This window comes from Phalacrocorax carbo, chromosome 11, assembly GCF_963921805.1.
Source record: "Phalacrocorax carbo chromosome 11, bPhaCar2.1, whole genome shotgun sequence".
NCBI lineage: Eukaryota > Metazoa > Chordata > Aves > Suliformes > Phalacrocoracidae > Phalacrocorax > Phalacrocorax carbo.
In genome coordinates, this window is record NC_087523.1 from 22,393,754 (window position 1) to 22,413,633 (window position 19,880).

The following is a 19,880-nucleotide window of genomic DNA, read 5'->3' on the forward strand; positions in this document are numbered from 1 at the left end:
ACAGTCCCATCCTCTCCCCGTCACTGATTTCTGGCCTCCCGTGTCTTCCCCCGTATCCTAGCCCAGTTTGTGCTAGCACGGATGTTCGTGTGGATGCAGACAGCCGTGTGGACACCAACCCCATCTGCTTAGTTTAAATGCAGGCTGTGTTCGTGATCCAGTTCGTGGCATACAGCACAGACCTTTAGGTTGGCACGGGGGAAGGGAGAACACAGAAGATGGGAATAAGCAGAAGATGGAAGAATAAGAAGATGATGCTTTTGGTAGCTGGGGGTGGGGGGGGGGGGGGTGGGTGTAGAAGCAGAAATCCCCAAACTGGGCTTGTATTATGGGAGGGTTCACCTTCTCCTAGTTCAGCTGAAACCAGTTTTTCACTACTACTTTGTTGTCCCCCTTGTGCTGGGTAGTACCTCCCAAGTAATTCCCTCTCTCTTGAATGCACTAGAGTGCTTGGGTATTTGCAAGTAATTCTTTAGTAGGTGCTAGAAAAGGATGGGAGTGAGATCCTACAGGGCAAAAGGTTTCCATTTTTTCCTCATACAAATTGAAATGTGCTGAGAACATGAAGTGCCTATATAAATACCAAACCGCCTCGGTGCCAATGCAGAAAGAAATCCACCTTGTGGTCGGGGGTTGTTAATTCTCTGCCTTGTGACTATGAGAAGCCCGTCATTTTGTTACCTTGTATGCAATGAAATCTCCTCGTTTTCCTCTTAGGTAGTTGGACAGGTTTCCGTATTTGCAATATTCTACTATGACCATTAAAGGACCTAAAAAGAGAATGAAAGTCAAATGAGTTTTGAAGCACTGCAAAGCACTTAATACTCACTTATCCTCACAAATCCGCTTCAAAATAAGTAAATGCTGATATTCCTATTATACAGATGAGGAAATTGGGAAACAGAGAGGTGACACCACAGAAGCACACCATCAGCAGTGGGTATGGAGGGAAGGGAATACAGTTCTGATTCTTAGACGGTAACACTCGGTATTTATTCCTTATTTATAAACAAAAGGAATTTCAGAATGATAAATAAGAATATACAATCCCATACGCTGTTAAGGTTGTTTTACTCTATACATAGATCCATAGCATGGAGCGGCCTTCATTTTTCTCTGCTCCCTTCACAACTGTTTGTTTTGGGTGGAGGTCAGGGCCACAGACAGATCTAAGTCAAAAGTGGCAAAAATATTTAGTCTAAAGTTTTTAAATGCCTGAAAAATCCTATCAGTTTCTTCCTTTCTTATTTCTGTGCAAACTACTGTAGAGTTCAGTGCATTTGCTCCTTTTGTACAATTATGCCTAATTTTGAAATCTGCTTGAAAATGCTTTTATGTTTCAGTGTGAGCTTTAGGAAAGGCAACAGCCACGGTCTCTACTTTTAGCATAATCGCTGCCTTTTGTCATAATGAAAAGTAAGATGAGGTGAAGTCGTGGGACTAGAATGCATATGAAGATGTATTATTATCAATCCTAAGCAACCAGACTTTCATGTCCAGAAACCCTTTTCAATGTCTAGAAGGTCCGTAGCTCAGACTTAGGAGTTTGAACTTCAGGGGGAAAGTGCTGAGCGCCGCACTTGGCCATTGGGAAGGAGTCGGCTCTAAGCAGCGCTTCTGCCTGGCTCCATCAGAAACTCCCACGCAGGCTTGTACTGCAGCCTGCGCCCTTGGTCCCGCCCGACGCGGACAGTATTGACCGGGAAGGCTGAGAGCCGGGCTGTGAGGGGGAGCGGAGGGGTCAAGGAGGGAAGGGCGAACCTTAGAGATTCTGGTTGCTGCGTCCTGTCTGAGGCTGGGAGACGTGTACTTCTTGGAAGCGGATCGCTCCATTAAAAGGGAGATGGTGAATTCTAGCAATAATAACCAATAACTTGCCAATAATAACATTGCGTATTTCTGCCAGGCTTTTTATTTGTACAAGTCCTATAGCACTGCTAGACTGAATACGCGCCTTTGGTCCTAGGCATGGCCTCTCCCTATTTTATTTCCTCATTGTAAAGCATATACTAGGCATTAGTTCTCACCGCTTAACATCAGATGCTCAGCCAAGGTGTTAAAATTTATTTGTTACATTTTTAGAATAATATATGTGCATACTTCATATCAGTCTTCATCAGGAATACCGTTATATAAAACCTAACAAGGAAGGAGAAAGCACTGTATTCTGCAGTGGCATTTTAATAGTAACTCTTATCCTTAGATAAGACTTAGTCTGTCTTGAGAGCTCAAGGCTATTTTTCTTTAGTCTGCAGTTGCACTGCTCAAAGGTAAACAAACCAGCGCCCGCCTAGAGGTGCCTCAGTGCCCTGCAAGGCCGTGCTGCACCGCTCTGCTCCGTCCACTGCTCCCCGGAGTAATCAGTGCCTTTCCTCCTAGGCAGCTAGCAGGGAAGAGCGAGGGTTACCCCATCACCCAGGAGGGCAATCAGGATGGAGCAGGCTGGAGAATGGGAAACTGAGGGACTCCCAGGAGTTGTTCCTCAGAGGTTGGACAATCACAGTATTTGATCGGTTCCTGAGACATGTTTTACTCTGCAACTAGAACTCAGTGGCTGAATTAGTGCTTTGGTTAAAAACTACCGATCTCTTAGTAATGCCACCATGTTTTAGGCACCTGTTTGTATTAAGCCACCTCACTGACTTGTCAGGAGCAGAGAGTCACCAGCATTCATCATGTTACCTCCCCTCTGCTCACAGTCCCAAGCAAAGATCTTAAAACCCTCCAGCTAAAGCTGGCCATCCTCCCATATGGGCTTTTGGGGTCTGCAGTGCTACAGCAATTCCTGCAAGTTCCCTGTTCGTGGCTCCCAGATTACGGCAGTGACTGGTTGCTGGTTGCTGACCGCCCCTTGAGGAGCTGGGAGCATCTTGCTGGAGGGAAGATTTCTCCCCTGGCATCCTACCAGATCTGCCTCACTGAAGTTTTCTTTTTTTCCCCTGTGACTGGATCACTACATGTTCTTTAGGAAGATGATAGCTTTGGAGTCTCAGATGACAACAGATGTGTGCGCCATCTCTCTCGCTCTTTCCCCTTCATTTATTTTACTCTGTTTTTTTTTGTCCTCAGCTCTCCTAAATCTGTCCTTTGGGGATTGTTTTGAAGGTACATTGTAAGCAGTAAAGAGACATCTTTGAGAGTGCTTACCCTGAAGTTAAAGCACAGTATAGTAACAGCAAGGATGCTTTGTATGGCAGTATGGGAAGGGATGTTTTAGTGGCAAAGGTCAAAGATTTATGGAGTCCTTTGTTTAAGTGTGCACTTTGCAACAGATTCTTTGTATGAGGTACAGGCAGTTGTGTCAGCTCAGCCCCTTGGAAGTCTGCACTGTTGCTCCATTCGGCTTTGGACTGCCTCAGGCTTCCTGTATATTATGTCTGCGTTTGCCTGGCAAGAGTGAAGTGCTTGGGAAAGTAGGAGGCTTCAAGGGCTCAGCCTGGTGCATCCTCCTGATAAGACCGGGAAGAAGAGGGAGAGAACCTCTGAAATGGTCAGTAGTTCCCACGTGGAGGAATTGGGCACCTAACTGCAATTAAGGATCCTGCCTCCCTCAGTCCATAATCTCTTCTGTAAACAAGCTTACACGGGACAGAGAGGAGGGAAGTAGAGAAGTGACACCGCTGCCTGGGAGAGGGCGTTCAGAAACCGTTGATGGGATGTGGCCATATTCTGAGTAGCAGAAGCTCTCCTATGAGCAGAGAGGTAGAAATGTTTGTACTTGCATTAACTACACGTGCATGAGACTTGGACTCCACCACAGATACACCCAAAGACCGTTGTATCTGAAAAGTGTTTCTTTGCTCCTTATTTACTGGGGACTTCTCACCTCCAGCTTTGGTGCAGGCTCCCAGCAGGTTGACTACATTCAGATGATGTCCTATATGGATGAGGATCTTCAGTTCAGACATTAAAGCCTTGCATTCATTTGTAGTTGCACATTCTGCTTAAGATAAACAGGAAAAAAATCATCTTTACACAACAGGATATTTTTAACAGGACACAGCAAGATCCTGTTTACACTTGGAAACAAAACCCACCCAGGTTGCTTGCAGTATCTTTTCTTTTCAGACTCTTAAACAGATAATAATTCATCCGTTTCATTGTCTGTTGACCTTTATGAAGTGGAATAACAGTTTATCTTTTGGATGACTCTCCCCTTTTCTAGCATGGGTTATGGAGGGTTATTGTCCTGTAAGAAAACCCTCCCCCCAAATCAGATACCAGGGAGCCTTGGCAAGGACTGGATTTTGCAAGCTTAGCAAAGGAACAACCAACCACTCCAGGCAGCAACAGCGCACAGAAGGATGTGTTCCTCCATCTAGAACGGTGATGTGCAATTTAGCAGTACTTCTTTACAGTACCTCAGAATATATTTTTCCATAGTACTGAGCAACTCCCCACTGCAGGTGATGGAGGAATCCAATACACCTGTAAACTAGGTCCCAAAATGTACTGGAGAATGGTGTACAGCATTACTAAAGCTCAGCCCTGGGAGATCTCATCGACCCAAGAAATACACTTTCCAGCAAAGCAGAGGGGGCTGTATTTGTGTGTGAACCATGAGCCGACACCTGATGAAGCCCTGGCTAGCCAGTCATACTGTCGTTTCATTCTCTTTTGCTGCATAAGCTAAGGAAGGCACACTCAGACCAGAACGTTGTTCAGATGCCGGCTTGTTCCCTCTGCCTTCTTTCCAAAACTTTCAGGAGGTATTTTAACAAAAGAGGCTGTTTCCTGTTTCCTCTGATTTTGCCTTTGCATCATGTAAAATTTAAAGATTTAAAGAAACAGTTACATAACACATAATTTGGTGTGACAAATGTAACCTCTTTATCTGTTTGTAGGATTCTCCATAAACAAATCTTTCACCAAATTGTGTCACAAAGAAGGAGCTATTCCAAGCCCAAGATTTCTTCAGTGTTTGTAGATGGGTGTGTACATGGGTGGTATAACTCCTGATTTACTGTGGTGCGAGCTGGAACATGCCTGGCAAAATCTAAACAGAACAGCCTCAGAAGTGCTTTAGATAATCTTGCACATTAACTTTTCGCCTTCAGCCTGCCGGCCGACGTCATGGACATGGCAGATAATGCTAGAATTACAGAAATGCAGACATCTCCAGAGCCTTTTTTTCCCCCTGAATGGATTCTCACACCAGAGAATCTGCTTTATTCAGGAAAGTGATTAATTATGGGCATGTTAGTTGGGGAGGGACAGGTTAGAGCAAGAGGCTGCTGCCTCCACTGGGGGAGGAAGGCGTAAAATGGTGGAGCAACTGTCAAATAGTTTGCTGAATGTGTGCAGGCAGGGTACAGCTGACATGAGGATCAGTTGGGAAGCACAGTGTGGAAGTGAATGAGAACCCAGAGCGACCCAGGGCAGTAGGTTTTGGATGGCGGAGGGTGTCTGGATCAGGGGCTTCTAGGAGATTTCAGGGATCTGGAGATGGGCATGGAACAAAAGAAACAACAGCAGGAGAGAAGATGATCTGAAGATCTACTGACTAATGCAGAGAAGGGAGACCAGATTTGGAGGAGGTTCAGGCAGGTGATAAACTGAGGTTTTTGAAATTTCAGAGAGGTGGGAAGTAGCGGAGCATCAGGAGAGGCAGCTAGCAACAGAAGCCAAATACCGTGATAGAAGTTCCTGAATCATGGCATTGCAGGGGTTAATACTGTCATGCAGCAGCAATGCAGAGCAATGTGGGCTATGAAAAGCCATCCAGTGAGCATCAACTGTACCTTTGAAAAAATCCTAAGTGAACAGTTAAAAACCTCCAAGCCAAGCAGTCAATGTAGTGGCTGCTGCATTTATTCATAAGCTGTCTGCAGAGGCTTTGTATGTAAATATAGTATGAAAGAAGAGTCTCCAAGTTCCCCCCTTCCTCCCCCCTGAACGGTGAAAGCTTTCCTTAATTTCAGTAATTGCAAGCAAGTTGTCTCTAATTCACTCCCTTGGCATTGCTTTTTTTTTCAACCCCTTGAACTGTTCTACATCTGGAAGGGCTGTGATCGAAGGCTTAGATCCAATTTCAGACCATCTAATGTAATTACATTCTGTAATCTGTTTCCCTCCTAAGCCCACAGACCTGGAAGCTGCTGTTTTCCTGCTCTAGGAATACAGGACTTAATCAGCAGCACAGCGTGAAGCCCGCTTGTGATTTCCTACATGTTAACATCCACTGTATAATGACTAATTGCTCCCATATGACAAACCCACTCCCTTCTGAACACAATGAACTTGGGACTGGTTCGGAGCTGAGAACTGGAAACCTCATTGCCCGCAGGTTCCCTGAGGAGTCTTGTGAGAATCTCAGAGGGATATGTACCTTTCAGCATTTTTACGGCAACTGTTTTGCAGGTTGAAGATTTATCAATGCCAAAAGCAGACGCCTCCACCACCTTCCCAAAAGCACCATGACCCAGTGTTTTACCTAGAGAAGCAAGAGTCAAGAATGAGCCAAAGGGGACTTACGACAGTCTGCATCAGATAAGAGGGAAACGTGCATTCTTAGCTATGCAAGAAATACAAGACTCCGGTGCCCAGGCACGATGTAGACGTAGACCGATAGTCAACAGAAGCCTGTATCGCATATTTGCAGTGTATGGATATAAACGGTATGATTTATATCCATATGACTTTAATGCAATACAGTATGTGATAGGACAGAGTAGAATAAATAAATCTGCATTCAGCTGAAGGCAAGGCTGAATACATATATATGGCTTAAGGGTAAAAACATTACATAGAGTTGTCCTGAAGCTGAGGAAAGTCAGAGTTTGGGTTTAACATAGAATCGTGGAACCCTGCTCTCTCATGAATCACAGTCATGGAGGTAGCCAGCTAAGCCACTCAGGCAGTCAGAACCCTTGAACACTTCAGTTATTGATGTTTATTTGACATAAAAGCTATACTAAGCAGAATTTAAGATGATAATCTGTCTTTTTTTTCCCTTTCATTTGAATTTGCATGCCTGTGTTACCTCGGGTGCTCTGCGGGCTCTGACCCACAATGCAGCAGAGTGCACTGGGCATCATGGTCTGGCTTTTTCATCCTGACCCTATATCCCACCATCATCTCATTTGTTGTTATCTTTGTCTGTCTTCCTCCTTCTTCCATGTTTTCTAGCTAAAGCACCAAGAGCACACACAAATGCAGATACATTCCCTACACTCGTCATCGCACACAGATGTTACTGTTTCTCTGTACAAACACAACCTGCTTTTTACATTTTCTTGCTCCACCATCCAGTGAGATGAGCTGTTGAATGAAATTTGGTTCATTTTTTCATGATAGCTCTTTACAGCTCAAAGCCAAGTTTAAATGATTGATAAGGAATTGGTTATTTGATAGATTTCTTCAAAATAAAATTCACTGAAAGACTGTCACCTTTCAGATTGACTTCTCTTTCCCTTTTCTTCTATGGGTGTGAAACCCTGCTTTTGGCAGGGATGGGATCTGGAGGCACTTTTTTTCCCTGTGAAGAGTTTGGCTTCACTTCTCCAGGAGAGAAAAAGCGGTGGTAGCTATTTTCAGAGAGACAACATCTTGGCTTTTCTTACCAAATCTGCTCTTTCACCCCCCATTAAGGATGATCCTGAATTCTGTGACTCACTGCCAATTCTCCCCTAGGACGGTAGCACACTGGCACTAAATTATAGGCTGCTTCTTGGGTGATACAACAGATCCGCTGAAATTGAGGAGCATTACAAATCATCGTTCTTTACAGTAACGATACCCAAACCACTCACCCAGCCGCAGTCTGTCTCTTGGGAACTCCCATTTACTGCTGTCGTAGGGAAGACGGTCACACTGCTCGTCAAGAGGCATTTCCTCGGGATCCATTATAATTGACAGGTATCCTGTTTTAATATCTGTGGCATCGGGCTAAAAACAGGGTGTGGAGAAATTATTCATGGTGTTTACCCTGCAAGTCTAATGGGAGAGCTGTCGTCTACAAGACCGAGTGCTGGCTGGGGAGTTCCCTGAATTCCAGACTTCGCTCTGAAATTATTCTGAAGCATGTACGTATCACTTCAGCTTCCTCCCTCTCTTCTTTTTATATCTGGGAAATAAATGTTTATGTATGCCTGTCACTCATGGGTGTTGGGAAGAGTCACTGATTAATGTTGGCAAACACTCCAAGGACACAAAATCTATCGCTGCCTTCTACCTGTATCTGTCGAAGGAAATCAGTGCTTTTCTGTGGGAACTCCACGAGTCGCACTTCCTGGTACACTATGGAGCATCTTGGCATTTTTGTAGTGGTTTTGTTTTGCAGGCTCGATTCTCCAAAGTTATCCGCTTCATGGTTGTGGCTTATTACAATTTAAAATTGAAAGCTGGTGAGAACGGCTGTTTCTAATGCTGCTCAGTGAGAAACTGTGATTTGGTGCGGCCCGTGAGCAGGCTTGCTTGGGTGTAAAAGTGTAACAAGAAATTCACTGTGTCCACAACTCCCTTAAACTGAGGTCAAGGAGGAAAACATTAGTTTAATCACTGTATTTGCAATAGGAGGGGAAATTTTTCTCAAGTATTGGGGATCAGCATTGGAACTGTACTTTGGTGAGGTTCAGAGCAGAGAGCTGTGGTTGCCTTTCTGTTTGCTGTTTGTTTTAGGAAAACCAGACCTAAATTCCTTGGAACTTTACTGAAATTTAACTTTTTTTGAGTTTCAAAAGGGAGATGAAAAAATAGCAAGGCTTGGAGACAAAATAAGCTCTGTGGTTTGAGCTCATTTCTAGAGCAAACATCCTGGGATCTTTCTTAAAACAGGGCCCCCTTTAATACCTATGTTTCAGAGAAATCTTATTGGAAAGTGCTGAAATCAAGCCCTCGTTTTAGGGGATTTAGGATTTTTTTCAGTTTCCTAATCCTGCAAGGCAGTTTGACTCAAAAAGAGGGAGGAGCCGGATTCTGTGGTACCATGGAAGTGGGTAGAAATCTCGCAAGTGCAAGCGATCTCTTGAGAAGCCAAAGGACTATCAGCAGAAACCTCGGATTCAAATTCTATACGAACATTTTGCACAGTTGATCTACCATCTGTCCCAAACATTCAGCCCTAAACTCTGACGTTACACATAAACTGGGCCCAGTCCCAGACCCTTTGCACGATATGAAGCTCTCTTACTTTTCTCAGTTTCCGAATGAACAGCGTCAGAAGAAGCCAGAAGAGGGTAGCAGCTAGACCAGTGCAGACCAAAATGATAACTTCGATGTTGGATTTCTCTTCAGAACCTGTAGGTTAAATGTACAGCCAAATTCTAAATGTAGCCAAAGTCCGTGGCTGAACAGCAGTTCTCAGCAGTCCAACACAACACACGCATTTCGCCTTAGCTTGGAACTCACCTTGTATTTTAATGAAGGCCGATGTGCTGTCTTGGCCCATGTCGTTGGATGCCTTGCATTCATAGAGCCCTTCATCATCCTTTTTCACCCGCTCAATGACCAGGGTATTATTTTCCATGGAGATTCCTGTTGTAAGGGATTTCAGTTAATATTATCACAATAACCTACCTGCCTACAAATACTTCTAGGAGACGGAGAACTGAAAGTCAGCTCCCATCCATGCAGGCCGGGTACGCACCGTTGTTAGCATATTTTAATTTTAATTTTAATACCGTGCTGTTCACTGTGGTCTGGCAACAACATTTCCCTGACTTTTTTTTTCTCCTCAATACCTGTGTAAATTGCTTTGGGATCAATTAACCAACAGCAAATGTGGCTGTTAATTTATTATGAGCAGGCAGAGCCAGAGAAAACTTCTGTGGAAGTTAGTGAAGTGATGGAAAGATAAGTTTTCTGATAGCAGTGAGATACACTGGGAAAAAAAGGGAACTCAGTGAAATTATTGGAGAAAGCCGATGTCTTGGAGGCTGTGGGAAATAATGGCAGTTCTAACGTGGTGCATGGAAATCAGGTTATGTGCATCCCTGGAAAAATCACTGTGTGGAGCAATCCTGGATTCACAGGTGGCTGGGGGCTAGAGGTGGAGTGGGAACAGGGAGGTTGCCTGCATAAGACCTATGTGAGGCTTTTCTACATTTAATTTTCTTGATTAATTTTCCACATTTAATTTTTCCTGATTTGTGGCACAAAACTGAGAGCTCATCTGTTTCACTAAGGATATGTTTGGGGCAGAAATAGTGAAACGGAGCCAGGCTTTGAATCTAAAAGGGAAGGATATTTTGAGTTTCTGGGTGTTCTGCCTATGAATCCTGTTGTTGTTAACAAGAGTACTGCGCATAACTTCCCATGCACTATGCTGAAATATTTACCCTGAGGTGTTTTTTCCAAATATTTTATTTATGTTTCCATTGGTTGGATGAGTTACGTGCTTGTCCCTCTAGAATTATTTATAAAATTTCAGTAGCTATAAAGAGTTCCTCTCAGAACAGTCTGATGTGAATTATGGATGATCCTAGATTTCCTACCTAGTCCAAGATACAAAATTAAAGTCACAGGACCAGCTACTGACGTGGGATTCTCCATGATTTATAGGAGATTTCAGGACAGAGAGCTGAGAAGGCATTGCAGGCTCAGGTAAGGGAGCCCATGCTCCTGCCCATGGCAGCACTGTACCTGTGCTGCTCCGTGCGCGTTGAGCTGAGAGCACGTTCTCATTACTCTGCTGTGGGAGACAGAGAAAGGATGTGTAATATGTGGCTGCCCACAGTTTGCTGCAATATATTCTGATCAGGCCCCAGGGATATCTGACAGTTCAGGCTTGTGTTTTCAGACCCACCTGACAAGCATGTACACCCTGTGATTCTGTGATTCTCTGAGTTTTGTTCACAGACCGTGGTCTCGCGCAAGCAGACTGAGCAGCAGCACGCTGTACTCCTTGATTTACTAATGCTATGCTAACGCATGCAGACTAGCTGGCTGACTCTGCAGGCACGAACGCTGCCACATGCGGAAGGCAAGCTGCATGAGCAGGCATTGGGTTGCAACCGGTCGGCAGCTTTGGCCTCAAGGTCCAAGTTGGCGACTGCTGCAGAGGTCTGATATGTTTGGAGTTGTGCGTGTGTTTTCTGAGGTTGTTTATACCATCCTGACTCAGCCGTGCCTGCAGTAGCCGTGGCGTTGTAGGTCCCATGTTTGTGGCGAACCTGCGAGCCCGTTACCCTGTGTTACGTACAATAGTGCAGCGCGCCTGGGGAGCAAGTCCACTCACCCGATGCTGCTGAAATGGGGTAGCCGTTCTTCCTCCACGCAATCTGAGGTGCTGGCGTTCCACCGACTTTGCACTCCAGAATGATCTTGCCGCTGATGTTAACCTCCAGATCCGTGAGGTTTTGTATCACATATGGTGCTGCCTTTGCTGCAGTCACAGAGGGAAACAGTACACAGTAAGGTTTCAGAAGGCACCTCCCGCAGCTCTGCCATCGTCTCTCCTTTGGCCACTTGCATGGCCTCTCTGGGCTGGAATTGGCCAGGATTTGTTTGATGAGTGGTAGCAAAAATCCCCCCAAAGGTTATGGGAGGAGTGGGTGAGTTCATTTGGCTTATTTTCAAACTGACTAAGCTTAGATTTGGCTTCAGCTCGAACCTCCTTGAGATTCTCATCCTTTGAAGCAAACAGGACAGTGAGTGGGTAGAGCAAATGCAGAGTGAATGCAAAAAAAAAAAAGAGTAGGAGGCAGAGAGGAAACAGTTCTAAGGATTTTGTGTCCTCCGTCATGACTGCGATGATCTACTTACTACAAAGCATGTTAACCTCCCCTTTATGTTCCTTTACAAAAGGTTCAGGAAAGCAGTGAATAAAATCACAAGCACGGCATAAAAAATACATAAAACCTGCAATAAGGACAGAGCTGATGGGTGTGAGTACATTTAAAAGACCTTGTTCATACGGGGGAAGGAGGGCTGCTTTGGAGGGGCATGTTCCCCAGAAGAATTGCCTCTCTGACAAGTAACAGACCCCAGTAATTCTCAGAAGAATGTAGTCAAGGTTCCAGTTCTCCCATGGATGTATTCCCAGTTTAGCTGTGTTTTTCCCATAGCCATCATGTGTAGGTGGCTGTGTAGGTGGAAATTTGACTAAATGAATAAAAATATCTGCCAGGGGAGAGAAAAGTGAATTGCCTGAATGCAGAGAAAGCCCAGTGCCTCCATGTCAGATGATGCTGACAGGTGGCTCCAGTACCGGCTGTGGGGACAAGCCAAACCGCTAGAACTCTGTAATACCAGGGTGAGATTCTTTCCCTTCCTCTGCACTTCAGGAAGAGGCAGGTGCTCATGCCGTTTCTTAAAATAAATCACCTCCCACTCAGGTATGAGCGCTGTGCTAGCCACAGCTGTGGCGTGGGTGAGCATTTTCTCCTTGTCGTGTGTGTGCCTGCGTGGAGGGGGAAGGGACTGTGAGAGCTGTTGGCTGCACGGGGTACGAGGCTGCATGGGAAATGTGCTCCTTCACTTAAACAAGGATGAAGCCAGCACTGCACGGCCTCGTTTTTACCTAAGTGACAAGTGCTTATGGCAGCGTAGCTGTCCTTTCAGTGTCTCATTAGCCATTAATGTAAGTGGAGAAACCAATTTGAAAATCACTGTCTAATTCGGCTTCTGAAGGGCTCTCTTCTGCACCCTGGCTTGCTGCTGTTTATTGCAGTTCTACTCCATTTCTGTGCTTTGGGGTTTGCTTCACCATTGGAAGACAGCTAATGAATTCACCCGTTCCAGCAGCACTTTTTGTTCTGAGAAGGCTTAGAGCCGATCACTCACTTTCTTCACTATGAAGCAGAAGAAACGTCATTAATTTTCAGTGAGTGTCTATGGAAGAAATGTCCTGCCCTCTATACTCACACAGCCAAAGAAACAGGGATTCAGGATCTGTAGTGTTATTCTTGTTATGAAAATAAAAGAGTTGGGGGCTTGGGTATAAGTAAGAAAATACTGTTATTGCAACAAAGTGCATCCCACTTACCCAGAATAAATAGTACATGTCACTTGATTATACACTTGACCAGTGACATTTGTGATTACATCTGCTGGGTCCAAATCTGTTTAGGTATCTATATGATCCTGGCAGCTGTGGGTGGGTGGAATCTTCCTCCAAAGTCATACAGATTTGGGGTGACAGTCCCCAAATGATAGAATTGTGCTGTTAGTAGCATGGTGGGTGATGCCTTTTCTCCTCAGTCAACACTATATATGCACCCAGCATGGAGTTAGGAGATAAAATGCAGCTAAAATCACCTTTATGAGTAAGGCAAATGTTTTATACAAAGCCAGTAGCGGCTGGATGAGTAATACATATGGCTAGGTGTCAATCCACATACAGTAATGTGAAAGAAAAACCCCAAACCAGAGCACAAAATCTATATGAGGACAGTCCCTAAGAAATGCCGGGCACGTTCTGCTTTGAAAGGGAGCGGCAGATGCACAGCATTTCTGCTCCTGCGGCAGAACGCTAGCGCGTCCCGCTGCCATTTTCCCGCGGCAGGACCTACCTCTGACGAGGAGCTGAGTGTGCTGTTCTAGCGTGTCGGTGCTGTTGTGCTGATTCTGGGCTCTGCACTTGTAGAGGCCGCTTTGTTCCTTCGTGACGTTAGTAATGACCAGCGTCAAAGAAATGGAATAGTTGTCGGTTTTCTTGATCACTGAGTCACTGCGAGCCACCTCTGAGGAGGGGTAATACCAGGCCAGGTGACTGTAGATGTACTTGGAGGCCCGGCAGGTCAGCCGGACGTCATTCCCCACGATGGTTGTGACTTGTGGGTCTGTTTGCAACCCAAACGGCACATCTAGGAGGAAGAGAAAACATGTTGATACTTAAATCACAACTGAGATGATCTTTGGCTGCCTGGTTTCAACGTGATGGTCAAATTTCAAAGACCGGCCGTAACGGAATGAGCAATTATTTTAACGAGACGTGCATTTGCCTGGGCAAACAGGCACTGGTGCTTGGGAATTAGGTAAGTGAATGTTCCCCTCATGTCCCAGTGCTGACCTGTGGTAGTCTGGCCCTCAGTATTCTAATCATTACATTTTCAAGTAATGAATGGAAAGTTTATAAATAGAAGTACTTAATGGACTAAGAGAGTTTAATCAAGAGAGATTTCTATCCAGGTAGACAAATGTGTTCAGGAGCTCTTCTCTTTCTGTCTGCAATCAGTGCTTGAAAGTATAATTGCATAAGAATAAAGAGACCTATTCCCATTTCTCAGAAGTAACACTCTTTCTTCGCCACTGAACAATCTTCCCAATTCTCTCTTATTTCAACTATGCCAATGTTTATTTTCATCACATGTGCCTTGGTGGATATTTACTCAATCACTGAATGGATTAACTGATCTAATGATGTATAAGTCACTGGGGCCTTTATAGTTAGCAAAGAAATACATTGAGGCATGAGCCCCATCTGTCCACAAAAGAGTAAGCTGTTTCTTACTGCATTTTTAGTAAATTTTCACCCCAGAAAAAAATATAATTTTTTTGAAGTGGTGAACTAAATCCATCTGAAGACAAGAAAAAATATTTCTGAGTAGAATGCCAGAGTCTGGCCTACAGACACATTCCTATTACTGCATTAGCCATGAGAGACCGACAATCAAATTGTGTCTGAAAGATATCCTTTTCCCTTTTTATTCTGTTAGTTTCAGAGATGTATCCACCCAGCAGACTTGAGTGAAAGTGCATTGATATCCACAGTGGCCTGCAATTATTCTTTTGTCGGTTAGTCAGGGTTTTCAAGCAGCTCAGAGTTATGAGAATCCCTTATAAATTTTACCAGGTGTAGAATGGGGATGGGACACTTTGGGAGGACTTGTTCTGGATTACCTTCTGAACACGAACAGGGTTCGCAATCAACCTGATAGATTGTTGCTTCAGTACCAAGCTGTTAGTAAGATGCTTTCTCAAGCTAGAATGAAATGGGTGGTACTTTGAGAAGGACAGAAGTTGAAGGGGAGCAAGTACGCACTGCCCTTGCAATCTGACAAATTCCGCATGGGAGCTGGAATTTGGCCAGGGGCTCACACTGCAAACTTTTGCAAAAAGTTCTGCCAAAGCTAGAGTTGAGCATAAATAGCGAGGCTGTTGAAATAACCAATCTGCCTTATAATAAACCATACATTATATAAAATACAGAGCCCTGAAGGAGCTTTCAGACATGATTAAAAGTCTCTCTTCTTCACAAGTCATCTGGAATAGAACCAATAAGCTTTGCCTCATGGTTTTTAAAGACTGGCACCAGAAATGTTTTACAAAAGATCCAAAAAGAAAAGAGACCCCTCAGGCACAGCTGTGGAAATTGTTATATTTTTCTTCTTTCCTTTTAATGAAATTTTGGTTTACTTTATGCAGAGTTTTGTCAGGCTCAGTTGCTCTCTTTCTTACTTAGTGGTAGCCGTACATTCAAAGTGACTTGTGTAATACATCCATTCTTCACATCTGATGTCCTGTGGTTCCAAAATGTCAAGATGATGCTTATCAAAAAGGGGGAAAAGTCTGAGGCTGGCAGAACTTCTCTAAGCAGGAGAAGTTATGGTCCAGTGAAAACACTGGGATGTGGCATGAGCAGCATCTCAGCATGACTGCTGAATCTGTCAAACCAAAATGGGGAAAAAGTGCCCTCTTCACTTGCCGTTTTGTTAGTTTCTCTTCTAAGCACTTGCTATTTGCTCCAGCAAGAGTTATAGTACTAAGGTAGATGGATCTTTGGTCAGACTCAGTTCTTTAGTAAGCTCAATGGTCTGGGAGTCCTCCTGAGATCCCCTCCACCCTGAATTATCCTATGATCCTAAATGCTGGGTCTCAGTGAAAGTATAACCAGGTAAAGCGATGAGGTGGGAGTTTGGTCACATTACCTGGGGCAAAACACAGCGAACCCCTGCCAATCTGCAGGGCAAGCTAAGCCTTGGCCTTAGGCGGTTAGGCTGGCGGCCCCATTTGCCCTTGCTTCTGCCTCTCGGGAAGCCTTTTCTTCAGGAGAATTTCTTCTTACAACTTGCAGCCCCGTTTGTTTTGCAGGGGGAGTTGCACCGAATGGCTGTGGGAGAGAACCCACCCCGGGGGAAATACTGCGTCTCTTGGGATAAGGCGCTGGTTTGGGTATGGCAGTGACAGCGGGAGCTGGGGCGCCCAGGGATCTCCGACATTTTGGTGCAAATCCCCAGTGAATTTGATGTGTTAATTTCCAAGCCCTAAATTGTGAAGGATGCTCGATAGTTTCGCCTTGCTGCTGGACTTCACCAGTGAAGGGTTTTTTTCTACCAACTTAACATTCTGGGAACAGCAGGCTGGCTTGTTTTTCTTATCGTTTCTTCTACTGACATTTTTTATTTAGCATTTTGAATATTTTTAGCTGGAACCTGTGCTATTCTCTTCCATCTTGTTAGTCTTTCAAGAAGCTCTTTCAGCTCCAATAGAATATTCATTGATTTTCATTACAGTGGAAGGAAGAAGAGAGGAAAAAAAAGCCTCTCTTGCTCTCCTCTCTCTTTTCTCCTCCCACCTGGATTATCTGGGGAGTAACTGCAGCTTTGAGAGCACATTATAAGTCAGTTCATCTCTTAGACTACTTTGCTTACACAATCTTGAACCTGAGCAGTGATTAACTTCTTCTCTCTGAACAGATACAGTGTTTTATAAGACTCCTAATAAGTTGGCTAGAAGAATGCACCATGGGGCCTTTTCTCTTTTATCAGCAGTCACCAAACATTTGTCTTTCATATTGTATTACAGTGTAGTAGCCACAAATTTCACTCTCGACTGTGCGGGATCCCATGGCAAAATAGGGAAATAAGCTGTTGGGGGAAGGTAAAAAGTCAGCATAAATCAAAAGAAAGTCTGGCTCCATTTGTATTTACAAGGAATTAATTGGTTTTAATTTCCTGTGCTTTGCACAATAATCTGTGTAATTCAAAACTTCTGCTCATTCCCGAATTCCATCCCTGTGCCTGTCAGGGTGGGGGGGTTGCCATCAGGCATACGCACGTAGGGAGAGTGAGAAAAAGAAAGGGTGAGCCCTACCATCTGACACAGCGCAGAGCTTTTCATAAATCCCGTAAACATGTCAGGAATAAGCAAGCTGAGAGTGGCAGGCAGAACAGCCCGGTTCATACATCGTTCTAGTATCTGATAGCAGATTTTTATCTCATGTTTGAAATATAATATTTTCTTTCTGGTATAAATCTTTAACTCCAATTTTCTGAGTTGTTTTTGCAATCAGATAAGCCCTTGAAAAAACGCTTTTGTTATTATTTGTTATTCTTATCATAATTCATTTATTTTCCAAAAACCTTCAGAGGTTTTGTATGGGTAGGGTCCCATTTTGTTCTATGTAGTACAATCATACAAAGGCTAGAATTTGATTTACTGTGGACCTACAGTAATATGTAGTTGCCCTTTCCAAGGTGCAGACCAGAGATTAGAAGGTAAATGATACTTGTTCATGGCAGAGAATACCTGCAGGGGACATCAGGTCAGCTTTTCACTGCACTAGGAGGGTTGCGGTCTGCCTTTGTTGTCCTTCGGTGCATAACCGGCGGTGGGCAACGACGTGAGGCAGTTCTGAGCGTCTGGTGGCTCGCCCACATTGCCTCTGCCCGTGCCAAAAGAGTCGTCTGACTCAAATGGGAACGCTGGTGTCAAAACTGTGGTAGGCAAGATAGGCAGGAGGCAGATTTTGTCTCCACAAGAAACAGTAAAAAGGATTTATGCAAAACAAAAATGCTGGAATAAGAGTTAGGCCAGGGCATGGTGGATAACGCCGCTACTGCGTTGCGATGGGAGTTCCTGCCGCCACGAGCAGCTTTAGGAGAGCTTCAGGGGGACGCTGACAGGCAGGACGTCTGCAGAAGGAGCTCAGAGAGGCTTCAGGGCTGCCACTGAATTCTGAGTTTTCTCATTACGTTGGACCCCTTATATGGTTTGGTTTCAGCCTGATCTCCAAACCATGTTGACCCTTCACTGAAATCAATTCTCCTGGCAAAGAAATGGTTTAAAAATAGATACCAATGCTATTTCTAGTGTCCGTGAGAATTTCTGTGGTGGCTCTGCAGTGGAAGAACAAAATGGCTGTTGACGTTATTCCACTGGGATAATTAATTTTTCTGGAATGAATATGGTGGTGATGAAAACACCAGACTGAAGTAAGGCCCGTCCCCAGAAAGCAGGTGCCACCCAGACAAACACCTGGTGAAGTTCCCCTGTAACACCCTGCCATGTCCTGACAAAGCATTTCAACCCTGACCTAGTGGAACTGGTTTTTGAGGGAAGAAGAGAATTCAACCTCTGTATCACCTTCAGATTTCTTACCAGGCAGAAGTTAATTAAGCTCAGTTCAGCCAAAATGTTTGAAAGCAGCTCAGGATCCACCAGCTTGTTTGTAAGTAGGAGATAATGGGAGATGAGGTCTTTAAGATCAGCAGATGGCTGAATTAACTGTGGAGTCCCAAAACTAGCAGCTGTTTTGCAGAGAAGAGAGCACTGGGAAGTGCTACGAACATTTGCTAGAGGTTGTCCTAGAGGCCCACACATTGTCTGTGTGCTCTCAGACTCTTAACTCAGCCTTTATCTCAGTTTTTAGGTTCAACCTGCATAAAATTAATCAGCCTAGCAATTGTAAAGCGGCCTGCTCAGAGCCTTATGCTTTTGGACTTCCCCTGTGTGGTACCTCACAAACTGTCCCTGAACGTCTCTCCAACTAGAGGTAGCTCCTGGTGAGAGTAACCTGGCAGTCGCGAAGCCTCCTCCAAGTGCACCGAGTAGAAGGCAGTGGGTTTTTTTCATCTGTGAGGCAGAGCTTCAGCAGCAGCTCTTACAGCAGCCTGGCCACGTGTTGGAGAATATGCATTACTCAGCAGAGGACCATCATGTAAGGAAACCCAGCAGGAGGCCATTCTGCTGCTATTTTATCACTGCAACATGACCCACTTCAGGATCAGGATGGCCACATTTAGAAAGATTTCATTTCTTTCTAATCTGTAAACACCACTATTTTTAAAAACATCACTTATAAAAGTCAGTCATGCTCACTTAGCATCTGCCTCTTCCCCAGAATGGCACAGACTCACAGTCTTTTTTCTTCACAGGCAAGAATATATCCGTCTTGCCAAACCCTGCTCGCTTCCTGGTCTCTTTTGGTGGAAACATTTCCACCATGCTCACTGTCAGTAATTTTGTCCGGTGATTCATTTCCTTCATAATTAAAATTACATGATTAAAACATTTGTGTCTCAAAACTTTGCTAGTTTGATCTTATAATAAAAAATCTGAAATATTAGCTCACTCTGGGGGAAAAACCCTACATAAGTTTATTATTAAAATAAAACACAGTTGTGAAAGGTCTGTGGATTGATCTAACCCTTTGGATCTGACCTTGTGCTAGTTGCTTATTTAGGCGCTGCAGCATCGGTTTTAGTCACCAAGTATTACAAAGTACTGTGAATAGCTTGGGAAAGTAGGCGCTGAGTAACCCATCCAAACATAATAGCTGGCAGAATTCAGAGCCGAAACAAACCCGCGTGAAGACTCAACACTTGGAAGTGGTGAAGTATAAAATTAATAGCTGGTCTTCAGCCTGCCTTGGACATCTTGACGATGTCGTATGTCTGAGCTGTATCCCCCAAAAGTGCACCTTGAAGGGCTTTTTCTGAAGTAAATAAGAGTTAGGGCTTTGGAAAATATCTTTTGGAAGCTTAAACCCTTTTCTCTCTCCATAAGGCATTGGGGTAGTACGAAGAAGCTGTAAATGGAAGTGAAATCTTTCTGCCATATGGCACAAGCTTCGTTATGGTTGGGTGACATTTGTCATATGAGCATGTCTGTGCCATAAGAATGGTAAGAATGTTTAGTGAGCCCTTGTTTGGTTAGCCCCATTTGAAATGTGCTGAGTTACTTCAGAGCAAGGGCGTCAAAGAGCACAGGATGCAAGA

The 19,880-nt window shown here is 44.3% G+C and overlaps 1 protein-coding gene and 1 long non-coding RNA gene across 4 annotated transcripts in view; one reads left to right on the plus strand and one right to left on the minus strand.

The window, feature by feature from the left end:
* Window positions 1-19,880, plus strand: part of LOC135315390 (uncharacterized) — a 313,306-nt gene that overhangs the window by 134,594 nt on the left and 158,832 nt on the right. The window lies entirely within an intron of this gene.
* LOC104051408 (vascular endothelial growth factor receptor kdr-like) overlaps window positions 1-19,880 on the minus strand; it is a 142,281-nt gene that overhangs the window by 31,026 nt on the left and 91,375 nt on the right. The window contains exons 13-20 of one of the 2 annotated variants that reach the window (XM_064463424.1): window positions 13,452-13,745; window positions 11,177-11,323; window positions 9,349-9,474; window positions 9,131-9,237; window positions 7,752-7,887; window positions 6,329-6,433; window positions 3,827-3,940; window positions 682-770 (exon numbers count right to left, since the gene is read on the minus strand). In XM_064463424.1, coding sequence (XP_064319494.1) covers window positions 682-770; window positions 3,827-3,940; window positions 6,329-6,433; window positions 7,752-7,887; window positions 9,131-9,237; window positions 9,349-9,474; window positions 11,177-11,323; window positions 13,452-13,745 — 1,118 coding nt within the window. Of the gene's footprint in view, window positions 1-681; window positions 771-3,826; window positions 3,944-6,328; window positions 6,434-7,751; window positions 7,888-9,130; window positions 9,238-9,348; window positions 9,475-11,176; window positions 11,324-13,451; window positions 13,746-19,880 lie in introns of both variants that reach the window. The other variant, XM_064463423.1, reaches the window with a different exon arrangement.